Below are 19875 nucleotides of genomic sequence, written 5' to 3'. Positions count from 1 at the left end.
TCACTGGGTTTCAGTAAGGACTCAAAATAATAATAATTTTGTTATGCGATATTGCTCCCTTTATGTGGCGTTTATCCTCCATGAAACCCCGCTCATTTTCTTTCTCTTACTCTTTCTTTCCTTTGTGCACTATCACAACATTACATTTTTAAGTCCTTATATAACAAAAGACATACAATAGAACAGTGCAAAAATATGCACCCGCTAGTGGTGGCGTGGGTGGTACTGTACCTTCTTGCGGTAGCTGAGTTCGTAGCGGGTGGGCCGGGGCAGGGGCCTGTGGGGGGCTACAGCCCAGGACAGGGAAAGGCTGGTGGGGCTTCGCTCGACCAGACGCATGGACGTCACCTTGGGGGGGTCTAAGGAGAAGGAAGGAGGGGAGATGTCAACAATACCGAGACGTTGTGCAATATCCTTCACAGGTGCAACCAACCAAGAGCTTTTGAAATGCTTTCATTGCAATATGTGTGAGAGTATTTATTTATCATGCTTGTATGAGAAGCCATAACTACATTTCAGATCCCATTTGATCATGCATAATTAAAAGGTTTCTAATACTTCTACTATCATTACTCCTAAGTACGGTAGCCAGTGTTGAGGGTAAAGTGTTACAAAAGTAACGTGTTTTGCAATCAGATTACTTTATGAGTAACGGCGTAAAGTAACGGTACTTTTTTACAAATTGGGTAATATTATTACAGTTATTTTTGTCAAAACCCATGATCCGAACTTGTCTCATTTCCTCATTTAGTTCTCGAGCGAGCGGAGAAAGGCTGTTTTGAGTAAAAGCATGACAGCTGTTTTCCATACAAATTTATAGAGGACGCACCTCTGATCTTTGCCCATAGAGGGCTTTCCCGTCTTGTGGCAAGTGGGCCCTCTATACATCTCTATGGGTCAGTGTACGTGCGGTCTATAAACAGAGCTGGCGGCTCGAGAGAAATATTTTGAATGAAAAGATTGGAAATTTGTACAGATGTTTTGCTTAGAGTATACACCAAGGGTACAATAATTTGAAACACCTTCCTAATATTGAGTTGCACCCCCTTTTGCCCTCAAAACAGACTTCATTCGTCAGGGCATGAACTTTACAAGGTGTCGAAAGGGTTCCACAGGGATGCTGGCCCATGTTGACTCCAATGCTTCTCACAGTAGTGTCAAGTTGTCTGGATGTCCTTTTGGTGGTAGACTATTCTTGATCGACATGGGAAACTCTTGAGCGTGAAAAACACAGCAACATTGCAGTTCTCAAAATGGTGTGCCTGGCACCTACTACCATAAACTATTCAAAAGGCACTTAAATATTTTGTCTTGCCCATTCACCCTCTGAATGGCACACATACACAATCCATGTGTCAATTGTCTTAAAAATCCTTCTTTAACCTGTCTCCTCCCCTTCATCTACACTGATTGAAGTGGGTTTAACAGGTGACAACAATAAGGGATCATAGCTTTCACCTGGATTCATAAAAGTAACACAAAGTAATACTGTAAAGTAAATGTAATGAGTAATACGTAATGTATTACTTTTTCAGGTAATAAATCCCAACACTGATGGTGACTCACCTGTGTAGTGCAGGGCAGTGGTCAATGTGCTTGTGGACGGGGGCCTGTTGGAGCGCGGTGCCACCTGGCTGGCAAACAGCGACACTCCGCTGTGGGCCTCCACGGTGAAAGTGTAGTTGAGGTGGGGCTCCAGCTCGCTCACCGCCACCCAGGTGTGCATCAGGCCCAAGCTGGCTGGCTCGAGGCGCACCTTCTCCCCGCACGGCTGGCACGTGGCGCCATCACAGCATCTACACTCCACACTGTAGGTGATGTCACTACGGCCGCCCGTGTCCTCCGGCGGGCTCCATGACAGATGCAGCTTGCCTGCGGCCAGCTGGGTGGTCGTGGCGACCAGTTCTTGCGGCGCTGAGGGCAGGCCTAAGGCAACAGGAGCAGGAAAATGGATGCATAGTATGTTAGTTCACAATGTATGATTAATGTCATCATTATGTCAACCACTGTAGCATTCTGTGATTTTCTATTTAGTGTCATTATGTAATTATTTTGGTTAAGAGAGCATTATGAGCGCAATAAAAACTCTCATTAGTTGTCAGTGTGGGATCCACCAATGGTGACGGTGCACATTAAAGTCATTTTCCTAAAATGGACACCTTCCTCCTCCTAACCTGAGCAGGGCCCTGTTGCCGGGTCGTCGGGAGCGCGGTAGAAGCCTTCTGCACATGGGCAGAGCAGCGCCCCGGAGCCCAGCAGCTGGGTGTTAGCAGGACATAGTTTGCACGTGTCGCTGGGCACGAAGGCTTTGAAGAAGCCTGGCTGACACTCTGAAAACACAACACACACAGGGGAGACTTTCATTAGGAACTGAGAGGAACTACTTAAGAAACAGGAAATTAAAACATGGCAAGGAAAACATGGTGTGTATCCCAAATTGCACTTTACTCCTTATATGGTGTGTACTGCTTTTGACCAGATCCCTATGAACCCTGATGAAAAGTAATGCACTATAAAGGGAATAGGGTGCCATTTGGATGAAAAAACAAGTGTTTATGTAGATGATTATTACAGTGTTTTCCTACATCCGAGTGGGTGTTTGGTGCAGAAACAACAGCCATACTACTACTCTTTAAACCTTTATAAACCATCCCCCTTTTCTCGCTCGCTCTCTAAACCAATACAACCAGTCTTCCCACATTTCCAGGACAGTAAGTCAGCCATCAATACTCCACGAGAAGAGGAGAGAAAAAAGAGGACTGCAAGCCAGAATCAAGTGGGAAAAGAAATCAGAACGAGAGAAAATGAATAAGTGAAACCATTATGTGCATACTTGAGCCATCTTTTAAAAAGACCCCTGTGCAAATATGAAACTGTATCGCTTAGATAAGATGTCTGCTGATTTCACACATGGGAGAATAGAGTGGGAGAGATACATGTAAGCTCAAGCTGTGCACCAACAGTAGTTGGAATCAGAGTAAGACGGCGTGAAATCTCTGAGGGTCTCATGGAGGAAAGTGAAAATGAGAAGGCCGCCCTTAAATGCTCCAAAAACATTCCAATGGCTTCTGGTCATGTCTGTGCTCTATCCCCTTACATGACTACACACACACGGCGAGCAAATCTGACTTCAGAGGAAGGATTACTGTTCTCTTCACCTGTTTTCCCTGCCCTCTCTCACACACACACTGTTTGCTTTGGTTCTTCTATTTCCAGGCCCTGCAATATGGGTCTGTATTCCAATTATCTCAAATAGCATCCTTTCTTCAGCCAGCTCTCTTTTCCTAGGTTGACTTCATTGCTTTATCAGACATTAGGGGGGGCGAGAGAAATTGATTACAGGCAATGGAGGAATGACCTGAGAAAGAAGGTGAAATATGTAAAGAATCAATGATATATGGTTCCAGTGTCTGCATCCAAAAGGTAACACCAGGGGCAATTCAAGAAGGACACCAATGTCTATTCTCAGAGAAATATCAGCTTTGATCAGTTACTGCCTTCGCTGAAGTTTACTTGGAACACGCAAGTAACCTCACACTCTCCTGAAAGAAAATCACCCACATTTCATTTATTCAAGTAACTATGAGACGTTCCCTTCGCTCCATTCGTCTTTTGCCTCATTGAGGCCTACAAGTTGCAGTTGCCATTTGTCGGCAGTAGGATGACATGGCGAACATGAATGACAGTAGTGCATTCTTAGTTGAGAGAAAAATCACAGCATGAAAAGATTTTGGATTGTTACTCATTCTTTCACGTCCCCTTTCCTCTTTCTCTGCCAGCTGATTCTATAACATTCATGACTACTCATTAACAAGATCTCGAAGGTCGAAAAGACATGGCGGGACAGAGAAACAGAAGGGCAGCAGAGGGATAGAAAGAAAGAAGGGTATCGAATCCTATTGCGAGTGGGCAAACGAAACAGCTGCCATCTCGAATCCCAATCCATAGGCCTCCGTCTTCTCTGACCTCCCCACTGGTAATCAACAAATACCTCTGTCCCTTCCCTTCAAGCCTCACCAAAAGGCTCCCAGCTAACTCATTAGCATATTCTTTCACAAGCAACCAGCAGGCAGAAGAATGTCAAGCCATTCAACATTTTCTTTACATCTTTTATAAACACTTGTTGCAAATAGTAGAAATGTCACATGGCAACAATAGAGGGGACTAGGCTATTTCTGTGCCGCAGCAATGGTGGGGGAATGAGAACGGCTGCGATGCATCTGGTCATGGCTGCGGGGAGATTACAGCAATGTACACGAAGAGCTAACAATAATATTCACGTAAATCTCGAATGGCTCAAAGTGGAGGAAAGAATGACTTCATCACTACTTGTTTTTCTAAGAAATGTTGACATGCTGAATGCACTGAGCTGTTTGTTTAAACACATAGCACACAGCTCAGACACCCATAGATGCCCCACAAGATGTGTCACCAAAGGTCTCTTCACAATCCCCAAGTCAAGAGCAGACTATGGGACGCGTACAGTACTAAATAGAGCCATGGCTACATGGAACATCAGGTAACTGATGTGAACAGTAAAATCAGATTAAAACATTTTTTATACAAATACTCCTTATAGAAAAGCGGTGACTGTGAAGAGAGAAACACAGGCACAGACACACATAAATGAAATCAAAAATCCAATTTAACTAGGCACATGCGCCAAATACAACAGGTGTAGAACTTAGTGAAATGCTTACCTACAAGCCCCTACCAACAGTGCAGTTTCAAGAAATATGGATAAGAATATGCGAAAAGTAACAAGTTATTTAAGAGCAGCAGTAAAAAATAACAATATATACAGGGGGATGCTGGTAAAGAGTCAATGTGTGGGGGCACCGGTTAGTTGAAGTAGTATGTACATGTAGGTAGAGTTAATTAAAAAGTGACTATGCATAGATGACAACAGAGAGTGGCAGTGGTGTGGAGACGGGAGGGGGGGAGGCAATGCAAATAGTCTGGGTAGCCATTTGACTAGATGCTCAGGAGTGTTATGGCTTCGGGGTAGAAGCTGTTTAGAAGCCTCATGGACCTAGACTTGGCGCTCCGGTACCACTTGCCGTGTGGTAGCAGAGAGAACAGTCTATGACTAGGGTGGCTGGAGTCTTTGACAATTTTTAGGGCCTTCCTCTGACACCGCCTGGTATAGAGGTCCTGGATGGCAGGAGGTTTGGCCCCAGTGATGTACTGGGCCGTACGCACTACCATCTGTAGGGCCTTGCGGTCAAATGCCGAGCAGTTGCCATACCAGGCAGTGATGTAACCAGTCCGGATGCTCTCGATGGTGCAGCTGTAGAATCATTTGAGGATCTGAGGACCCATGCCAAATCTTTTCAGTCTCCTGAGGGAGAATAGATTTTGTCGTGCCCGCTTCACAACTGTCATGGTGTGCTTGGACCATGTTAGTTTGTTGGTGATGTGGACACCAAGGAACTTGAAGCTCTCAACCTGCTCCACTGCAGCCTCGTCAATGAGAATGGGGGAGTGCTTGGTCCTCTTTTTCCTGTAGTCCACAATCATCTCTTTGTTTTGATTATGTTGAGGGAGAGGTTATTGTCCTGGCACCACACGGCCAGGTCTCTGACCTCCTCCCTGTAGTCTGTCTCGTTGTTGTCGGTGATCAGGCCTACCACTGTTGTGTCATCGGCAAATTTAATGATGGTGTTGGAGTTGTGCCTGGCCGTGCAGTCATGACTGAACAGGGAGTACAGGAGGGGGCTGAGCACGCACCCCTGAGGGGCCCCTGTGTTGAGGATCAGCGTGGCGGATGTGTTGTTACCTACCCTTACCACCTGGGGCTGCCTGTCAGGAAGTTCAGGATCCAGTTGCAGAGGGAGGTGTTTAGTCCCAGGGTCCTTAGCTTATTGATGAGCTTTAAGGGCACTATGGTGTTGAACGCTGAGCTGTTGTCAATGAATAGCATTCTCACATAGGTATTCCTTTTTGTCCAGGTGGGAAAGGGCAGTGTGGAGTGCAATAGAGACTGTATCATATGTGGATCTGTTGGGGCGGTATGCAAATTGGAGTGGGTCTAGGGTTTCTGGGATGATGGTGTAAGGCAGACACACAAGGCACGCACTCTACACACACGTACACATGGATTTTGTATTGTAGATATCTGGTAGTAGAGTAGTGGCCTGTGAAAAGTGTTATGAAATGTAATATTTTAAATAGTATATAACTGCCTTAATGTTGCTGTACCCTAGGAAGAGTAGCTGCTGCCTTGGCAACAGCTAATTGGGATCCTTAATAAATACAAATACATTAACACGGAACCCATACCGGCTGCACACGTGCGTCATCGTGCATAAATGCATTTTGTCCCCCCACACCAAACGCGATCACGACGCGCAGGTTAAAATATCAAAACAAACTCTGAACCAATTATATTAATTTGAGGACAGGTCGAAAAGCATTTATGTCAATTTAGCTAGCTAGTTTGCACTTGCTAGCTAATTTGTCCTATTTAGCTAGCTTGCTGTTGCTAGCTAATTTGTCCTGGGATATAAACATTGAGTTATTTAATCCACACATAAAATGGTCAACCGAATCATTTCTAGTCATCTCTCCTCCCAGGCTTTTTCTTCTTTTGACTTTATGTTGCGATTGGCAACTTTCATAAATTAGGTGCATTACTGCCACTGACCTCGTTAGTCTTTCAGTCTCCCACGTGGGTATAACCAATGAGGTGTCGGCACATGGGTACCTTCTTCTATAAACCAATGAGGAGATGGGAGAGGCAGGACTTGCAGCGCGATCTGCATCAGAAATAGAACAGACTTCAATTTTAGCCCTTGGCAACGCAGACAGGGGCAGTGGGTGCAATAATTGAATAACATTTATGTCTAAATTTATTTTGCAACGCTTGCCCACGTGACGTGAGGGGTGTAGTCAGCCTGTAAGAGTCAGAGACTGTAATCAACAGTCATTCCAGAATACACCACCCAACGGTGAACCATAGGGTTCAGGCCCATTTACTGCCTTTCATCACAGGAAATTAATCCAATATACGTGATGACCAGGAGTCAGTGACCACCAGTTTCTGAATTTAAGAAGAATAGAAACTGAAGAAGGGTAAAATAATGTTCTAAAGGGAACTAGAGAGAGGGGAGGAGGAGGGGGCTTAATCTTTGCTGGACACAACAGGAAGCATGAGGCTGACGCTGAGCTTCCTTCATCCAGCAGCCAATCAAAGCATGCGAGGGAAGGTGGTCACAGCCACAAATAGAGTCCAGGGAAAGAATATGGGAGAGAGCTACATTGTTGTTTTCAAAGAGAACATAACTGGGAGTAAAAACACAGTGCATTTCTCAACTAAATAAAAGTCTGTTAAGCTCTTTAAGAGCCAGACCGCTGAGAAACTTAAGTGAGAATGTCTTTTTTGCCCTTCGGGGTCCCCTGGGAGGTAGGCCCTGTTGTCATTTGAGAGGTCCTGTGTCTAAAGAGCCTGGGCGTTTATTTATAGTGAGTGACTGGCGGGACCTGGTGGATTCTGGAAGTGGAGTTGGCTGGTTTGTCAGCCGGAGTTAAGATGGATGGAGATGGAGACCGTGATGAATGCACGGACCGATGGATGATTGAATGGGTACTCAGTGGTTGGACAACAGAAAATCCCCCAAGGACTTGAGTTAAGTGGGGGTGCTCTAGAGAAGAAGAAAAAAAGCTGAATTCAAGTCCTGGGCTCTTTAGCTTTTAAAGCACATGAGGGTCATGTCTGCCTCAGGGTAGTAGTGAGTTAAACTGTCCTTGACTACCAGGAGTCAATAGCCAACTAAAACAAACACAGGAGTGAGCAAAGGAGAGAGAGAGGGGAAGAAGTGAGAGAGGGGAAATGGCTAAAGGCTACCGCATGCTTTGGGTCGGCTGGCGCCTAACTGAAATCGGCTAGGTGAACAAGCTCGCATACACCCTTAAAAGACCGGCAATAGTACGGTTTGTCCATCTTGAGAGCCATAGCAATCACGGACACTCTTACTGACAGTTGCGGCTGCTTCGTGCAGAGGTGGGACAAAGTCATTGTATTACAAGTCACAAGTAAAGACAGGCAATTCCGAGTCAAGTCTCAAGTCCAAAACTTTGAGTTTTGAGTCCTAAACAAGTCATAATGTGCTCTTCACCAAATGTAATACCAATTCATATTTTTAACAAGAGTAATAGTTAGTATATTACATTTACGCAAATCATGAATGATTTAAAAAAATCTATATATTTATTACTTTCCAAATAAACTTTATATTTCCATGGAAATACATGGGTAGCCATGAGAAAGGCCTCCCCCCCATTAGTGATCAACTATCGAGGACCGCTATGGGGCGCAATCGGGCGATGTAGGCTTGTACACAATCTCCCAACCTTAACACACACACACACACACTCTGTGTGGTTACAGTAGGCTAACGTATGTCAATGGTTTTAGGAACAGCAGTAACATCAGGCAGGATTTAGGCTACCAACTGCCTTGCCAGTTGTAGCTCAATCTTGGGTGCAATGATCACGTTCCCACACTAATTGACTGTGTGGAGGCTCATTGATTTAACGTTATGTTAGCCTACATGCTATACTAGTAATGTTATAAATTATATAGCTGTCGGCTATATTAGCCACGACTTACCGTTCTTTGTGCAGCTTCAAACGTCGAACAAAGTTGGAAATTGTTGCGCCTCCGTCTGTATTTTTTTCCCTGCATGTCTTGCAAGCTGCAATCCGTTTTTTATAGAGCGTCGTCTTTATATCCGAAAATAATAATTTTGGGTATCATCTTTCCAAGAGCTCCATCTGAATTCACCCGCTGACGTTCCTCTGCACTGCCACACACATCTTTTTCTCAGCTGGCACAATTTGATTGGCTGCTGTCCGATTCAAACTGTAATCCGTTAAATGAAGAGTTGATGCGATGCACACTTTTTTTAATAGCATCATTTTTTATATTTGGGCTTGGGGAGGGTATCAAGTCAGGTCGAGTCAAAAGGCTCAAGTCCAAGTTAAGTCACGAGTCATTGGTATTAAAGTCAAAGTCGAGTTGCAAGTCATCATATTTGTGACTCGAGTCCAAGTCATGTGACTCGAGTCCACACCTCTGGCTTCGTGTGATGTATTGTTGTCTCTACCTTCTTTCCCTTTGTGCTGTAGTCTGTGCCCAATAATGTTTGTACCATGTTGTGCTGCTGCCATGTTGTGTTGCTACCATGCTGTTTATGTAGTGTTGTGGTGTCTCTTGACGTGATGTGTGTTTTGTCCTACATTTGTATTTATTTTTAATCCCAGCCCCCATCCCCGGAGGAAGCCTTTTGCCTTTTGGTAGGCCGTCATTGTAAATAAGAACTTGTTCTAAACTGACTTAGCTAGTTAAATAAAAGGTTCAATTAAAAAATTAAGCCTGTATATACTTCCTCAAAATAGTCTGAATTAATAAAAAAAATAAAGAAATCGGGCATACATTTCTTCCAAGATCTTAGTCGCACAATTCTACATCTAACTAAGACATTAAGTGCAGTATTTCAAGTAAAAAACGTGCACGTGAAAATGAGTCGTCTATCGTTGAACACTAACACTTCATTGAAGAATCCCTACTGTTAACCAATCTCCGACGAAGGGGCGTAGACTTCAGCTTCAGATTTTTTTTATGTGCACAAACAGCTAAAAAAAAAAAACTTTCTGAAAGCCAAAACTAACAAAAACTGTACAAAATGTCATCATAATATATGCACGAACTGTTCCGAACTTTTTCAGATGAAAAGCGTGCTTATTGACTAAAATGTATTTTTGGCTCCCATTTTCAGTTGTTTTGCATCTCTGTAATTTCTACATGTTGCCACTAATGCTGCATAAGCAGGACAACGTCTCATTGGTGTATTAGGGGGTGGTGGAGGAGTAGTTGAGTAGAACAAAGTGTCTCTCTGATGGGGGAGGTATGGTAGTAACATGAAGCCAGTGGGGTCACAGAGAGAGGAGGGGGGTGGAGAGAGGGGGATGGTGGGGGTCAAGGTGTGGGGTGTGCGGGTTAAGGTGTGGGGAAATAGTAAAAAGGATTAGCTGACCAATGGAGCAGATGTAAGGGAATTACATCTGTTTTACAATTCCACTTAGGCTTGCATCTGGTTTTTAACAAACACAATACATTCCCTAATCCCTTTCTCTTCACACTCCTCCTCCCTCGGGCTGCTCACAGAACAGGGAGTAGTGCAAATGGGAGAGAGAGGTACAAATAGGAAGAAAGAAGCCATCAAATCACATTTTATTGGTTACATACACGTGATTAGCAGATGTTACTGCGGGTGTGGCGAAATGCTTGTAAACTAACAATGCCATTAAAACAACCATCACACAAACCAACAGAGGTCTAACACTAAATATATGTCCCGTGACCCGTCCTTCAACTACACTGCCCAAACAACAGCCACCACGGTCATCTAGGACACACTTCCTTTGTCTTTCCTTAAAGTCCAGGCTAGACATCCAGGTGGCAGTACATGCTGAATTCCAACAACATGTCTACTTCCTGTTAAGAGAGGCCAAATGAACCAATAAACAAAATTACTTATAAATCGGTGGAGTGAAAAAGGAGTGACTGCGGGCAACAATGGAAAACAATGGAGAGTGGCTGCGGATTAGGTGGCGTCCGGTTTCCGCTGGAGCCCGTCCTGTCCGGGGGGGGGGGGGCTGATCTCACACACCAGCAGCACAATACACAAATCTCCACGGCCCCACCACCACCACCACCACGTTGCACAGGAATGCCATACAGAGGAAATATGCACCCAAAACCTGCCCTGGAAATGGAGCTATGTGGCACCTGGGAGTACTTATATGGCTGGATACTGGTAGAATAATGGGACAAATGTCTTTGACTCATACAAATTCAACACTGAGACACCAAATGTTTATTGTTCTTTGTTTTGTTTAAAGGACAATTCCACCACTTTATAACCAGTTATTATGCTGTTGGTATATATGCACTACTGTAAGATTTGATAGACATTTAAGTTATTGTTTTTGTCAGTCATACTGCACGATACCTCATTTTTCTTTACTTCTACATTGTCCTCATCTACAGTATTGTCCAAGTCCCAGAGTCCATTTCACCTCCCAGGATGCAATGCTCCACCCAGTCTGCAGTTATCTTATGGCTAGCAAGCCTAGACAAAGCTTATGTCATAACTTGAGTGCATTTCACATTACTTTTGGGTTGTAATAATATAATGCTTGCATGAATACCTTGCCAAATATATCCAAATGTCATTGTCACCAATCCATTGCATTACACTCAAAAATAAATTATAATTTAGATGCTAACGAATGCTAACTATAAGTTAGTCTGATGGTATGCTAGCACGCTAGTGCTACATCCGAAATAGTGTTTGCAACAATAACAGCAGTTTAATCTTAGCGACGATCTTAACATATAGTCCTGTTAGAACTCAACATTTATTATGAAATCACTACAAAATCCTAGTCGTTCATGATTGAAACCCTTATCTTTGGTGCTAACATTAGCAATGCTAGCTAGCTAAGTAGCTAACCCTGCTGCATCTCAAAAATTTAAAAGTGCTAAACAATAACAGCCTTAACAATTGTCCAAGCCACAACACTGTAGACCTATTGGAACTACTAAAAAGTATAATATAATATAATATACAAAAATATAGGCTATTTGGAAGGGAGCAATGGCTGCCGGAGCTGCAACTTCGGCGGTGAAGGTGGGAGTGGTTTCGAAGAATGGAATCATGGGAGCGTGAGTCTTGAACAGAAAAAAATTGAATAAGCCAACTATAAATATCATTCTATAGGTTATTGAGGATCCATTGAAAATATATATTTTTTACAGATGTTAGAGGAAGACCAGAGCACCATATACAGTGCATTCGGAAAGTATTCACACCCCTCCACTTTTACTTACAGCCTTCTTCTAAAATGGATTAAATAAAACATTTTCCTCAATCTATACACAATACCCCATAACGACAAAGCGAAAACAAGCAAATTTGAGTTTAAAACAAAAACAGCGCTAAATGATGAGGTACTTATCATGTTCAGTTTAATGGGCCGCAAAGGCTTGTGTTGATCGATTGGGACCAAGAACATCACTTACAGTGCCTTCGGAAAGTATTCAGACCCCTGGACTTTTCCCCCACATTTTGTTACTTTACAGTCTTAATCTAACATGGCAAAAATAAAAAATGTAATCAATCTACACAAAATACCCCATAATGACAAAGTGAAAACAGGTTTTTAGAAATGTTTGCAAATGTATAAAAATAAAAAAATAAACAGAAAAAACTTATTTACAGAAGCTTCAGACCCTTTGATATGAGACTCAAAATTGAGATCAGGTGCATCCTGTTTCCATTGATCATCCTTGAGATGTTGCTACAACTTGGAGTCCACCGGTGGTAAATTCAATTGATTGTACATCATTTGGAAAGGCACAACCCTGCCTATATAAAAAGGTCCCACAGTTGACCCAATGCATATCAGAGCAAAAACCAAGCCATGAGGTCGAAGGAATTGTCCGTAGAGCTCTGAGACAGGACTGTGTTGAGGCACAGATCTGGGGAAGGGTAACAAAACAATTCTGCAGCATTGAAGGTCACCAAGAGCACAGTGGCTGCCATCATTCTTGAATGGAAGAAGTTTGGAACCACCAAGATTTCCTAGAGCTGTCCGCCCGGCCAAACTGAGCAATCGGGAGAGAAGGGCCTTGTTCAGGGAGCTGAACAAGAACCCGATGGTCACTCTGACAGAGCTCCAGAGTTCCTCTGTGGAGTTGGGAGAACCTTCCAGAAGGACAACCATCTCTGCAGCACTCCACCAAGCAGGCCTTTATGGTAGAGTGGCCAGACGGAAGCCACTCCTCAGCAAAAAAGGCACATGACAGCCCGCTTGGAGATTGCCAAAAGGCATCTAAAGAACTCTCAGACCATGAGAAACAAGATTCTCTGGTCTGATGAAACCAAGATTGAACTCTTTGGCCTGAATGCCAAGCGTCACGTCTGGAGGAAACCTGGCACCATCCCTACAGTGAAGCACGGTGGTAGAAGCATCGTGCTAAAGGGATGTTTTTCAGCGGCAGGGACTGAGAGACTAGTCAGGATCGAGGGAAATATGAATGGAGCAAAGTAAACAGAGGTCCTTGATGAAAACCTTCTCCAGAGCACTCAAAACCTCATACAGGGGCAAAAATTCACCTTCCAACAAGACAACAACCTTAAGCACACAGCCAAGACAACACAGGAGGGGCTTCGGGACAAGTCTCAATGTCCTTGAGTTGCCCAGCCAGAGCCCGGACTTGAACCCGATCGAACATCTCTGGAGAGACCTGAAAATAGCTGTGCAGCGACGCTCCCCATCCAACCTGACAGAGCTTGAGAGGATCTGCAGAGAAGAATGGAAGAAATTCCCCAAATACAGGTGTGCCAAGCTTGTAGCGTCATACCCAAGAAGACTTGAGGCTGTAATCAATGCCAAAGGTGCTTTAACAAAGTACTGAGTAAAGGATCTGAATACTTATGTACATTTTATCTGTTTATTTTTTATACATTTGCAAATAAAAAACAAACAAAAAAACAGTTTTTGATTTGTCATTATGGGGTGTTGTGGGTAGATTAAAGAGAGAAAAAAATATTTAATCCATTTTAGAATAAGGCTGTAACATAAGAAAATAAAAGTCAAGCGGTCTGAATACTTTCCGAATGCACTGTAGCAGTCTGCAATCTGCAGTTGCTACATCCATTTTTGGACTTGTAAATTAATGATATGTCCCCATTGTAGACTATAAGCTTATAAATGCCTCATGAGCAAAGTTGACATGTTGCCGATGACATGAATGTCGATTAAGGAAGCCCCCCCCCGCACATCTCTGATTCAGGTGGGTTGGGTTAAACACATTTCAGTTGAATGCATTCAGTTGTTGTAACTGGCTAGGTATTCTCCTTTCCAGCTGTCGTACCCCATCAGGACCCGAAATATGAGCTTGTTTTACACCAATGTTTGTAAACAACGTACATTTAAAACACTATACATGGTTAGTTAAAACTATAAATTATAAACTATAAAACATCCATAGCTCAGTCTATGAATTTGAGATTAGTTACATCTTTCAAGCCCCATCCCTCCGCTTTTACCGAAACAGGGGTTGGGTCTATGCTGTTAGTTTTACCTGCTGATTACCCCTTTAACTGTCCTGCTGGATCCTAAAATCAATAGGATTTGACATGTGACATTGTAACCACACCTTATAGGCCTATTGAATTCATGTAAAAGCAAAGGCTAAACTTGCGCCATCAATTCAAACGCACTAATTCAACAGCATCAGTGAAACATATTTATAATTCACAATTTAGATAAATATTGGCCACTATGCCGTGAATTTTTTTAGGAATATTGACGGGTCCTACATTTATTCCAAATGGAGCTTCACCATGATAGCGCATGACACTGATGAGGCAATTTACTCAGAGTCCCTCCATTATCTAGCCCACGCTCTGAACCTCAGTTTGAGAGGTCGATATCAACTTGGCACAAGATCACAGAAACACATTCAATGTAATCACAGTCAATCTCCTGAAACCTCCCCATTTTCAAAGGTTAAGAAAGAAAGACTGATATGAACATCTGCTGAAAGTCCAAAAATAGCCCTTAATGAGGATTTATTTGACTATCAACACAATGCAATCATAGGCCAAGTAAATCCACAGTATCCATAATGATGACTCCTCTTAAGCTATGGATTCCATGGAGCGGAAAATAGTATATGTAACACTGTAGGCCTATGCACCCCATCTGATAAAGAACAAAACGTCACAAACCAGTCCCAGAGACGTTTCTTTCTGATTACAATAAACAAGTTGGTTCCAGCACCAGACTGCACGGCTGATATGTTGCACCAAAATAACAATTGTTCCGCTCTTCATAATGACTCTCTAGGGAGTAAACTGGGGTGAATCCTCTCTTTTTGTCAAGTATTCACTATCACCTGTGTCATATCAATGCTGTGATCCCAGTAGACATATTCAGAACATTAAAAAGTTTTTACATTTCAGTTTACATTTTATCTGGACAAAATGTGGACGTTTCTTGTCCAATATGTGAAGAATGGCAACTGTTTTTGCTGCATGTGCAGCACAGGAGGTTGGTGGCACCTTAATTGGGGAGAATGGGCTCGTGTTAATGACTGGAGCGGAATAGTATGAAATACATGGTTTCCAGATGTTTGATGCCATTACATTTGCTCTATTCCGGCCATTATTATGAGCCGATATGAGACGGTGCCAACAGATATGGCAGCTCTGCTTCTAGCTCCTAAGCAGCAGTATTTCATTTTTCTGTGTGATATTTCTTACATTATTAGACCAGAAAGATTTTTGTGTTATTACATACAACTGGAAGTTACTTTTGGATATCCCCAGCATTACTACCAAGACTATAACTTTCATTAAGTGCTTTGAGAGGCTAGTTAAGGATCATATCACCTCTACCTTCCTTGATACCTTAGATCCACAGACGATGCAATCGCCATCACACTGCCCTATTCCATTTGGACAAGAGGAATACGTAAACTAAGCAAAAAAAGAAACATCCCTTTTCAGGACCCTGTCTTTCAAAGATAATTTGTAAAAATCCAAATAACGTCATAGATCTTCATTATAAAGGGATTAAACACTGTTTCCCATGCTTATTCAATAACCCATAAACAATTAAAGAACATGCACCTGTGGAACAGTTGTTAAGACACTAACAGCTTACAGACGGTAGGCAATTAAGGTCACACTTATGAAAACTTAGGACACCAAAGAGGCCTTTCTACTGACTCTGAAAAACACCAAAAGAAAGATGCCCAGGGTCCGTGCTCATCTGCGTGAACGTGCCTTAGGCATGCTGCAAGGAGCCATGAGGACTGCAGATGTGGCCAGGGCAATAAATTGCAATGTCCGTACTGTGAGACACCTAAGACAGCGCTACAGGGAGACAGGACGGACAGCTGATGGTCCTCGCAGTGGCAGACCACGTGTAACAACACCTGCACAGGATCGGTACATCCGAACATCACACCTGCGGTACAGGATGGCAACAACAACTGCCCAAATTACACCAGGAACGCACAATCCCTCCATCAGTGCTCAGACTGTCCACTATAGGCTGAGAGAGGCTGGACTGAGGGCTTGTAGGCTTGTTGTAATGGTCCACCCACACAGTGTGGTGAAGGAGCAACAGCACCTCTTCAACTAAATTTGGCTAAGACCAACAAACTATTACAGATGCACAATTGAGAGCATAATGTCGGGCTGTATCACTGCCTGGTAAGGCAAACTGCACCGCCCGCAACCGCAGGTCTCTCCTATGCGGTCTGCTCAACGAATCACCGGGGGCAAACTACCTGCCCTCCAGGACGCCGACAGCACCCGATGTCACAGGTAGGTCAAAAAGATCATCAAGGACATCAACTACCCAAGCCACGGCCTGTTCACACCAACTATCATCCAGAAGGCGAGGTCAGTACAGGTGCATCAAAGCTGGGACCGAGAGACGGAAAAACAGCTTAGGGCCATCAGACTGTTAAATAGCCATCACTAGCCGGCTTCCACAACCCTGCTGCCCTATATACATAGACTTGGAATCACTGGCCACTTTAATATTGTTTAAATAATGTTTTCACATCTTATATGTATATACTGTATTTTAGTCAAAGCCACTACAACATTGCTCAATCTAATATTTATATATTTCTTAATTCTGTTCTTTTACATGTGTGTATTGTTGTGAATCGTTTTTCAATACTACTGCACTGTTGGAGCTAGGAACACAAGCATTTCGCTACATCTGCAATAACATCTGCTAAATGTGTATGTGACCAATAAAAATGTGATTTGATTCTGACCTCAGCAGCCTCCTGTGATGTACAGTATGTGTATCCCTACCAAACTACGGTACACAGATCAGGGATACTTTTCAAATGTAGCGTCTGTTTATTATTTTTGGAGACAGTTGTCAAATAAGCAAAACATACTTGTTTTATTTACTCGCATACACAGAACAGCACAAAGTCTAAATAGTCACATCTGGGTCGTGTGAAACGGGATGTTGCGATTCAATTGGTGTCACATTCAGTAGATGCACCCAGACCAACCATAATAATATATTCATCATCCAGAGAGCAATAGAAAAATGTTGTCTTGTAGCTGGTTCCATGAGGGAATAGTCAGTAATAATGTTACTTTTGATCATAAAACTTACAGGAGAGTTGGAAAATGGAATTAGAAGGGGGGGGGGGGGTCTGGGAGCAATAAAAGAGATTACGAGAGAGAAAAAATTAAATAGAACGAGCAAAAGAAATGAGGATAGGAAGACAAAGACGCAGGCAGAACCAGTAGTTACTGCACATAAAGCACACACACCCAAGTCAATTACTACCCATAAAGTCATTCACCACACGGCAGGCACAGTCATGCAGCTTCAACTTAGTCACCGACATCAGTTTAGGGGAGAGGAAAACTAGGCCTAGATTACTGGAAAAGGGAAATCCTCCGTTGGGAGAAAATAACCCTAACAGAACTAATTTACTGGTTCCCTCAGGATTTTTCCCACAGAAAAAAAAAAGAGCTCAACAACATTCAGACTGTGTGTAAACAAGAGCATTTAGATACTGAGTGTGCGTCTCAAATGTGCGTCTCAAATGGCTCTGGTCAAAAGTAGTGCAGTTCATAGGGAATAGGATGCCATTTGGAATGCAGGTCAAGTTGGCCTTAAGACATATTTGCCCAGCTCTGGGATGAGTGTACATATGGCTTTAATGTGGGTGACAGGGTGTGGGCACGGTCAGCTCGACACAATCCAAGGAGCAGCCAGGTCAAATGTGTGTCTTTGTGTGGTAACACAAAGTTTGTGTTCCTTTCTGCCAGCAAAGATTATGTGTAAAGAAAGGCATTCTTAGAGGGTAGGAAGCATGAATTTTTACTCAACACAGTGTGGTCAAAGACTTAGTTGTAGTCACGATCTGGTAACCTATAACTATACTGAACAAAAATATAAACGTAACACGTAAAGTGTTGGTCTCATGTTTCATGAGCTGAAATGAAAAGATCCCAGAAATATTCCATATCCAAAAAAAGCTTATTTCTTAATTTTGTGCACAAATGTATTTACATCCCTGTTAGTGAGCATTTCTCCTTTCCCAAGATAATCCATCCACCTGACAGGTGTGGCATATCAGGGTGCACCTTGTGCTGGGGACAATAAAAGGCAACACGAAAATGTGCCGTTTTGTCACACAACACAATGCCACAGATTTCTCAAGTTGAGGGAGTTTGCACTTGGCATGCTGACTGCAGGAATGTCCATCAGAGCTGTTGCCAGATACAGTGGGGCAAAAAAGTATTTAGTCAGCCACCAATTGTGCAAGTTCTCCCACTTAAAAAGATGAGAGATGCCTGTAATTTTCATCATAGGTACACTTCAACTATGACAGACAAAATGAATTGAAAAAATCCAGAAAATCACATTGTAGGATTTTTAATGAATTTATTTGCAAATGATGGTGGAAAACAAGTATTTGGTCACCTACAAACAAGCAAGATTTCTGGCTCTCACAGACCTGTAACTTCTTTAAGAGGCTCCTCTGTCCTCCACTCATTACCTGTATTAATGGCACCTGTTTGAACTTGTTATCAGTATAAAAGACACCTGTCCACAACCTCAAACAGTCACACTCCAAACTCCACTATGGCCAAGACCAAAGAGCTGTCAAAGGACACCAGAAACAAAATTGTACCTGCACCAGGCTGGGAAGACTGAATCTGCAATAGGTAAGCAGATTGGTTTGAAGAAATCAACTGTGGGAGCAATTATTAGGAAATGGAAGACATACAAAACCACTGATAGATAATCTCCCTCGATCTGGGGCTCCACGCAAGATCTCACCCCGTGGGGTCAAAATGATCACAAGAACAGTGAGCAAAAATCCCAGAACCACACGGGGGGACCTAGTGAATGACCTGCAGAGAGCTGGGACCAAAGTAACAAAGCCTACCATAGGTAACACACTACGCCGCCAGGGACTCAAATCCTGCAGTGCCAGACATGCCCCCCTAATTACGCCAGTACATGTCCAGGCCCATCTGAAGTTTGCTAGAGAGCATTTGGATGATCCAGAAGAAGATAGGGAGAATGTCATATGGGCAGATGAAACCAAAATATAACTTTTTGGTAGAAACTCAACTCGTCGTGTTTAGAGGACAAAGAATGCTGAGTTGCATCCAAAGAACACCATACCTACTGTGAAGCATGGGGGTGGAAACATCATGCTTTGGGGCTGTTTTTCTGCAAAGGGACCAGGACGACTGATCTGTGTAAAGGAAAGAATGAATGGGGCCATGTATCGTGAGATTTTGAGTGAAAACCTCCTTCCATCAGCAAGGGCATTGAAGATGAAACGTGGTTGGGTCTTTCAGCATGACAATGATCCCAAATACACCACCCGGGCAACGAAGGAGTGGCTTCGTAAAAAGCATTTCAGTCCTGGAGTGGCCTAGCCAGTCTCCAGATCTCAACCCCATAGAAAATCTTTGGAGGGAGTTGAAAGTCCGTGTTGCCCAGCAACAGCCCCAAAACATCACTGCTCTAGAGGAGATCTGCATGGAGGAATGGGCCAAAATACCAGCAACAGTGTGTGAAAACCTTGAAGACTTACAGAAAACGTTTGACCTCTGTCATTGCCAACAAAGGGTATATAACAAAGTATTCAGATAAACTTTTGTTATTGATCAAATACTTATTTTCCACCATAATTTGCAAATAAATTCATAAAAAATCCTACAATGTGATTTTCTGGATATTTTTTTCTCATTGTCTGTCATAGTTGAAGTGTACCTATGATGACAATTA

The 19875-nt window shown here is 43.0% G+C and overlaps 1 protein-coding gene across 2 annotated transcripts in view; it reads right to left on the bottom strand.

The window, feature by feature from the left end:
- Window positions 1-19875, bottom strand: part of LOC110532370 (ephrin type-A receptor 2) — a 42318-nt gene that overhangs the window by 12302 nt on the left and 10141 nt on the right. For both annotated transcript variants that reach the window (XM_090184695.1, XM_036988309.2), the window contains exons 4-6: window positions 2175-2330; window positions 1567-1926; window positions 232-359 (exon numbers count right to left, since the gene is read on the bottom strand). In XM_090184695.1, coding sequence (XP_090040821.1) covers window positions 232-359; window positions 1567-1926; window positions 2175-2330 — 644 coding nt within the window. The remainder of the gene's footprint in view (window positions 1-231; window positions 360-1566; window positions 1927-2174; window positions 2331-19875) is intronic.

This window comes from Oncorhynchus mykiss, chromosome 9 (assembly GCF_057628025.1).
Source record: "Oncorhynchus mykiss isolate SJ-2025 chromosome 9, ASM5762802v1, whole genome shotgun sequence".
Taxonomy (NCBI): Eukaryota; Metazoa; Chordata; class Actinopteri; order Salmoniformes; family Salmonidae; genus Oncorhynchus; species Oncorhynchus mykiss.
The sequence above is the reverse complement of the archived record's forward strand: the minus strand, read 5'-3'. Positions and strand labels throughout refer to the sequence as shown.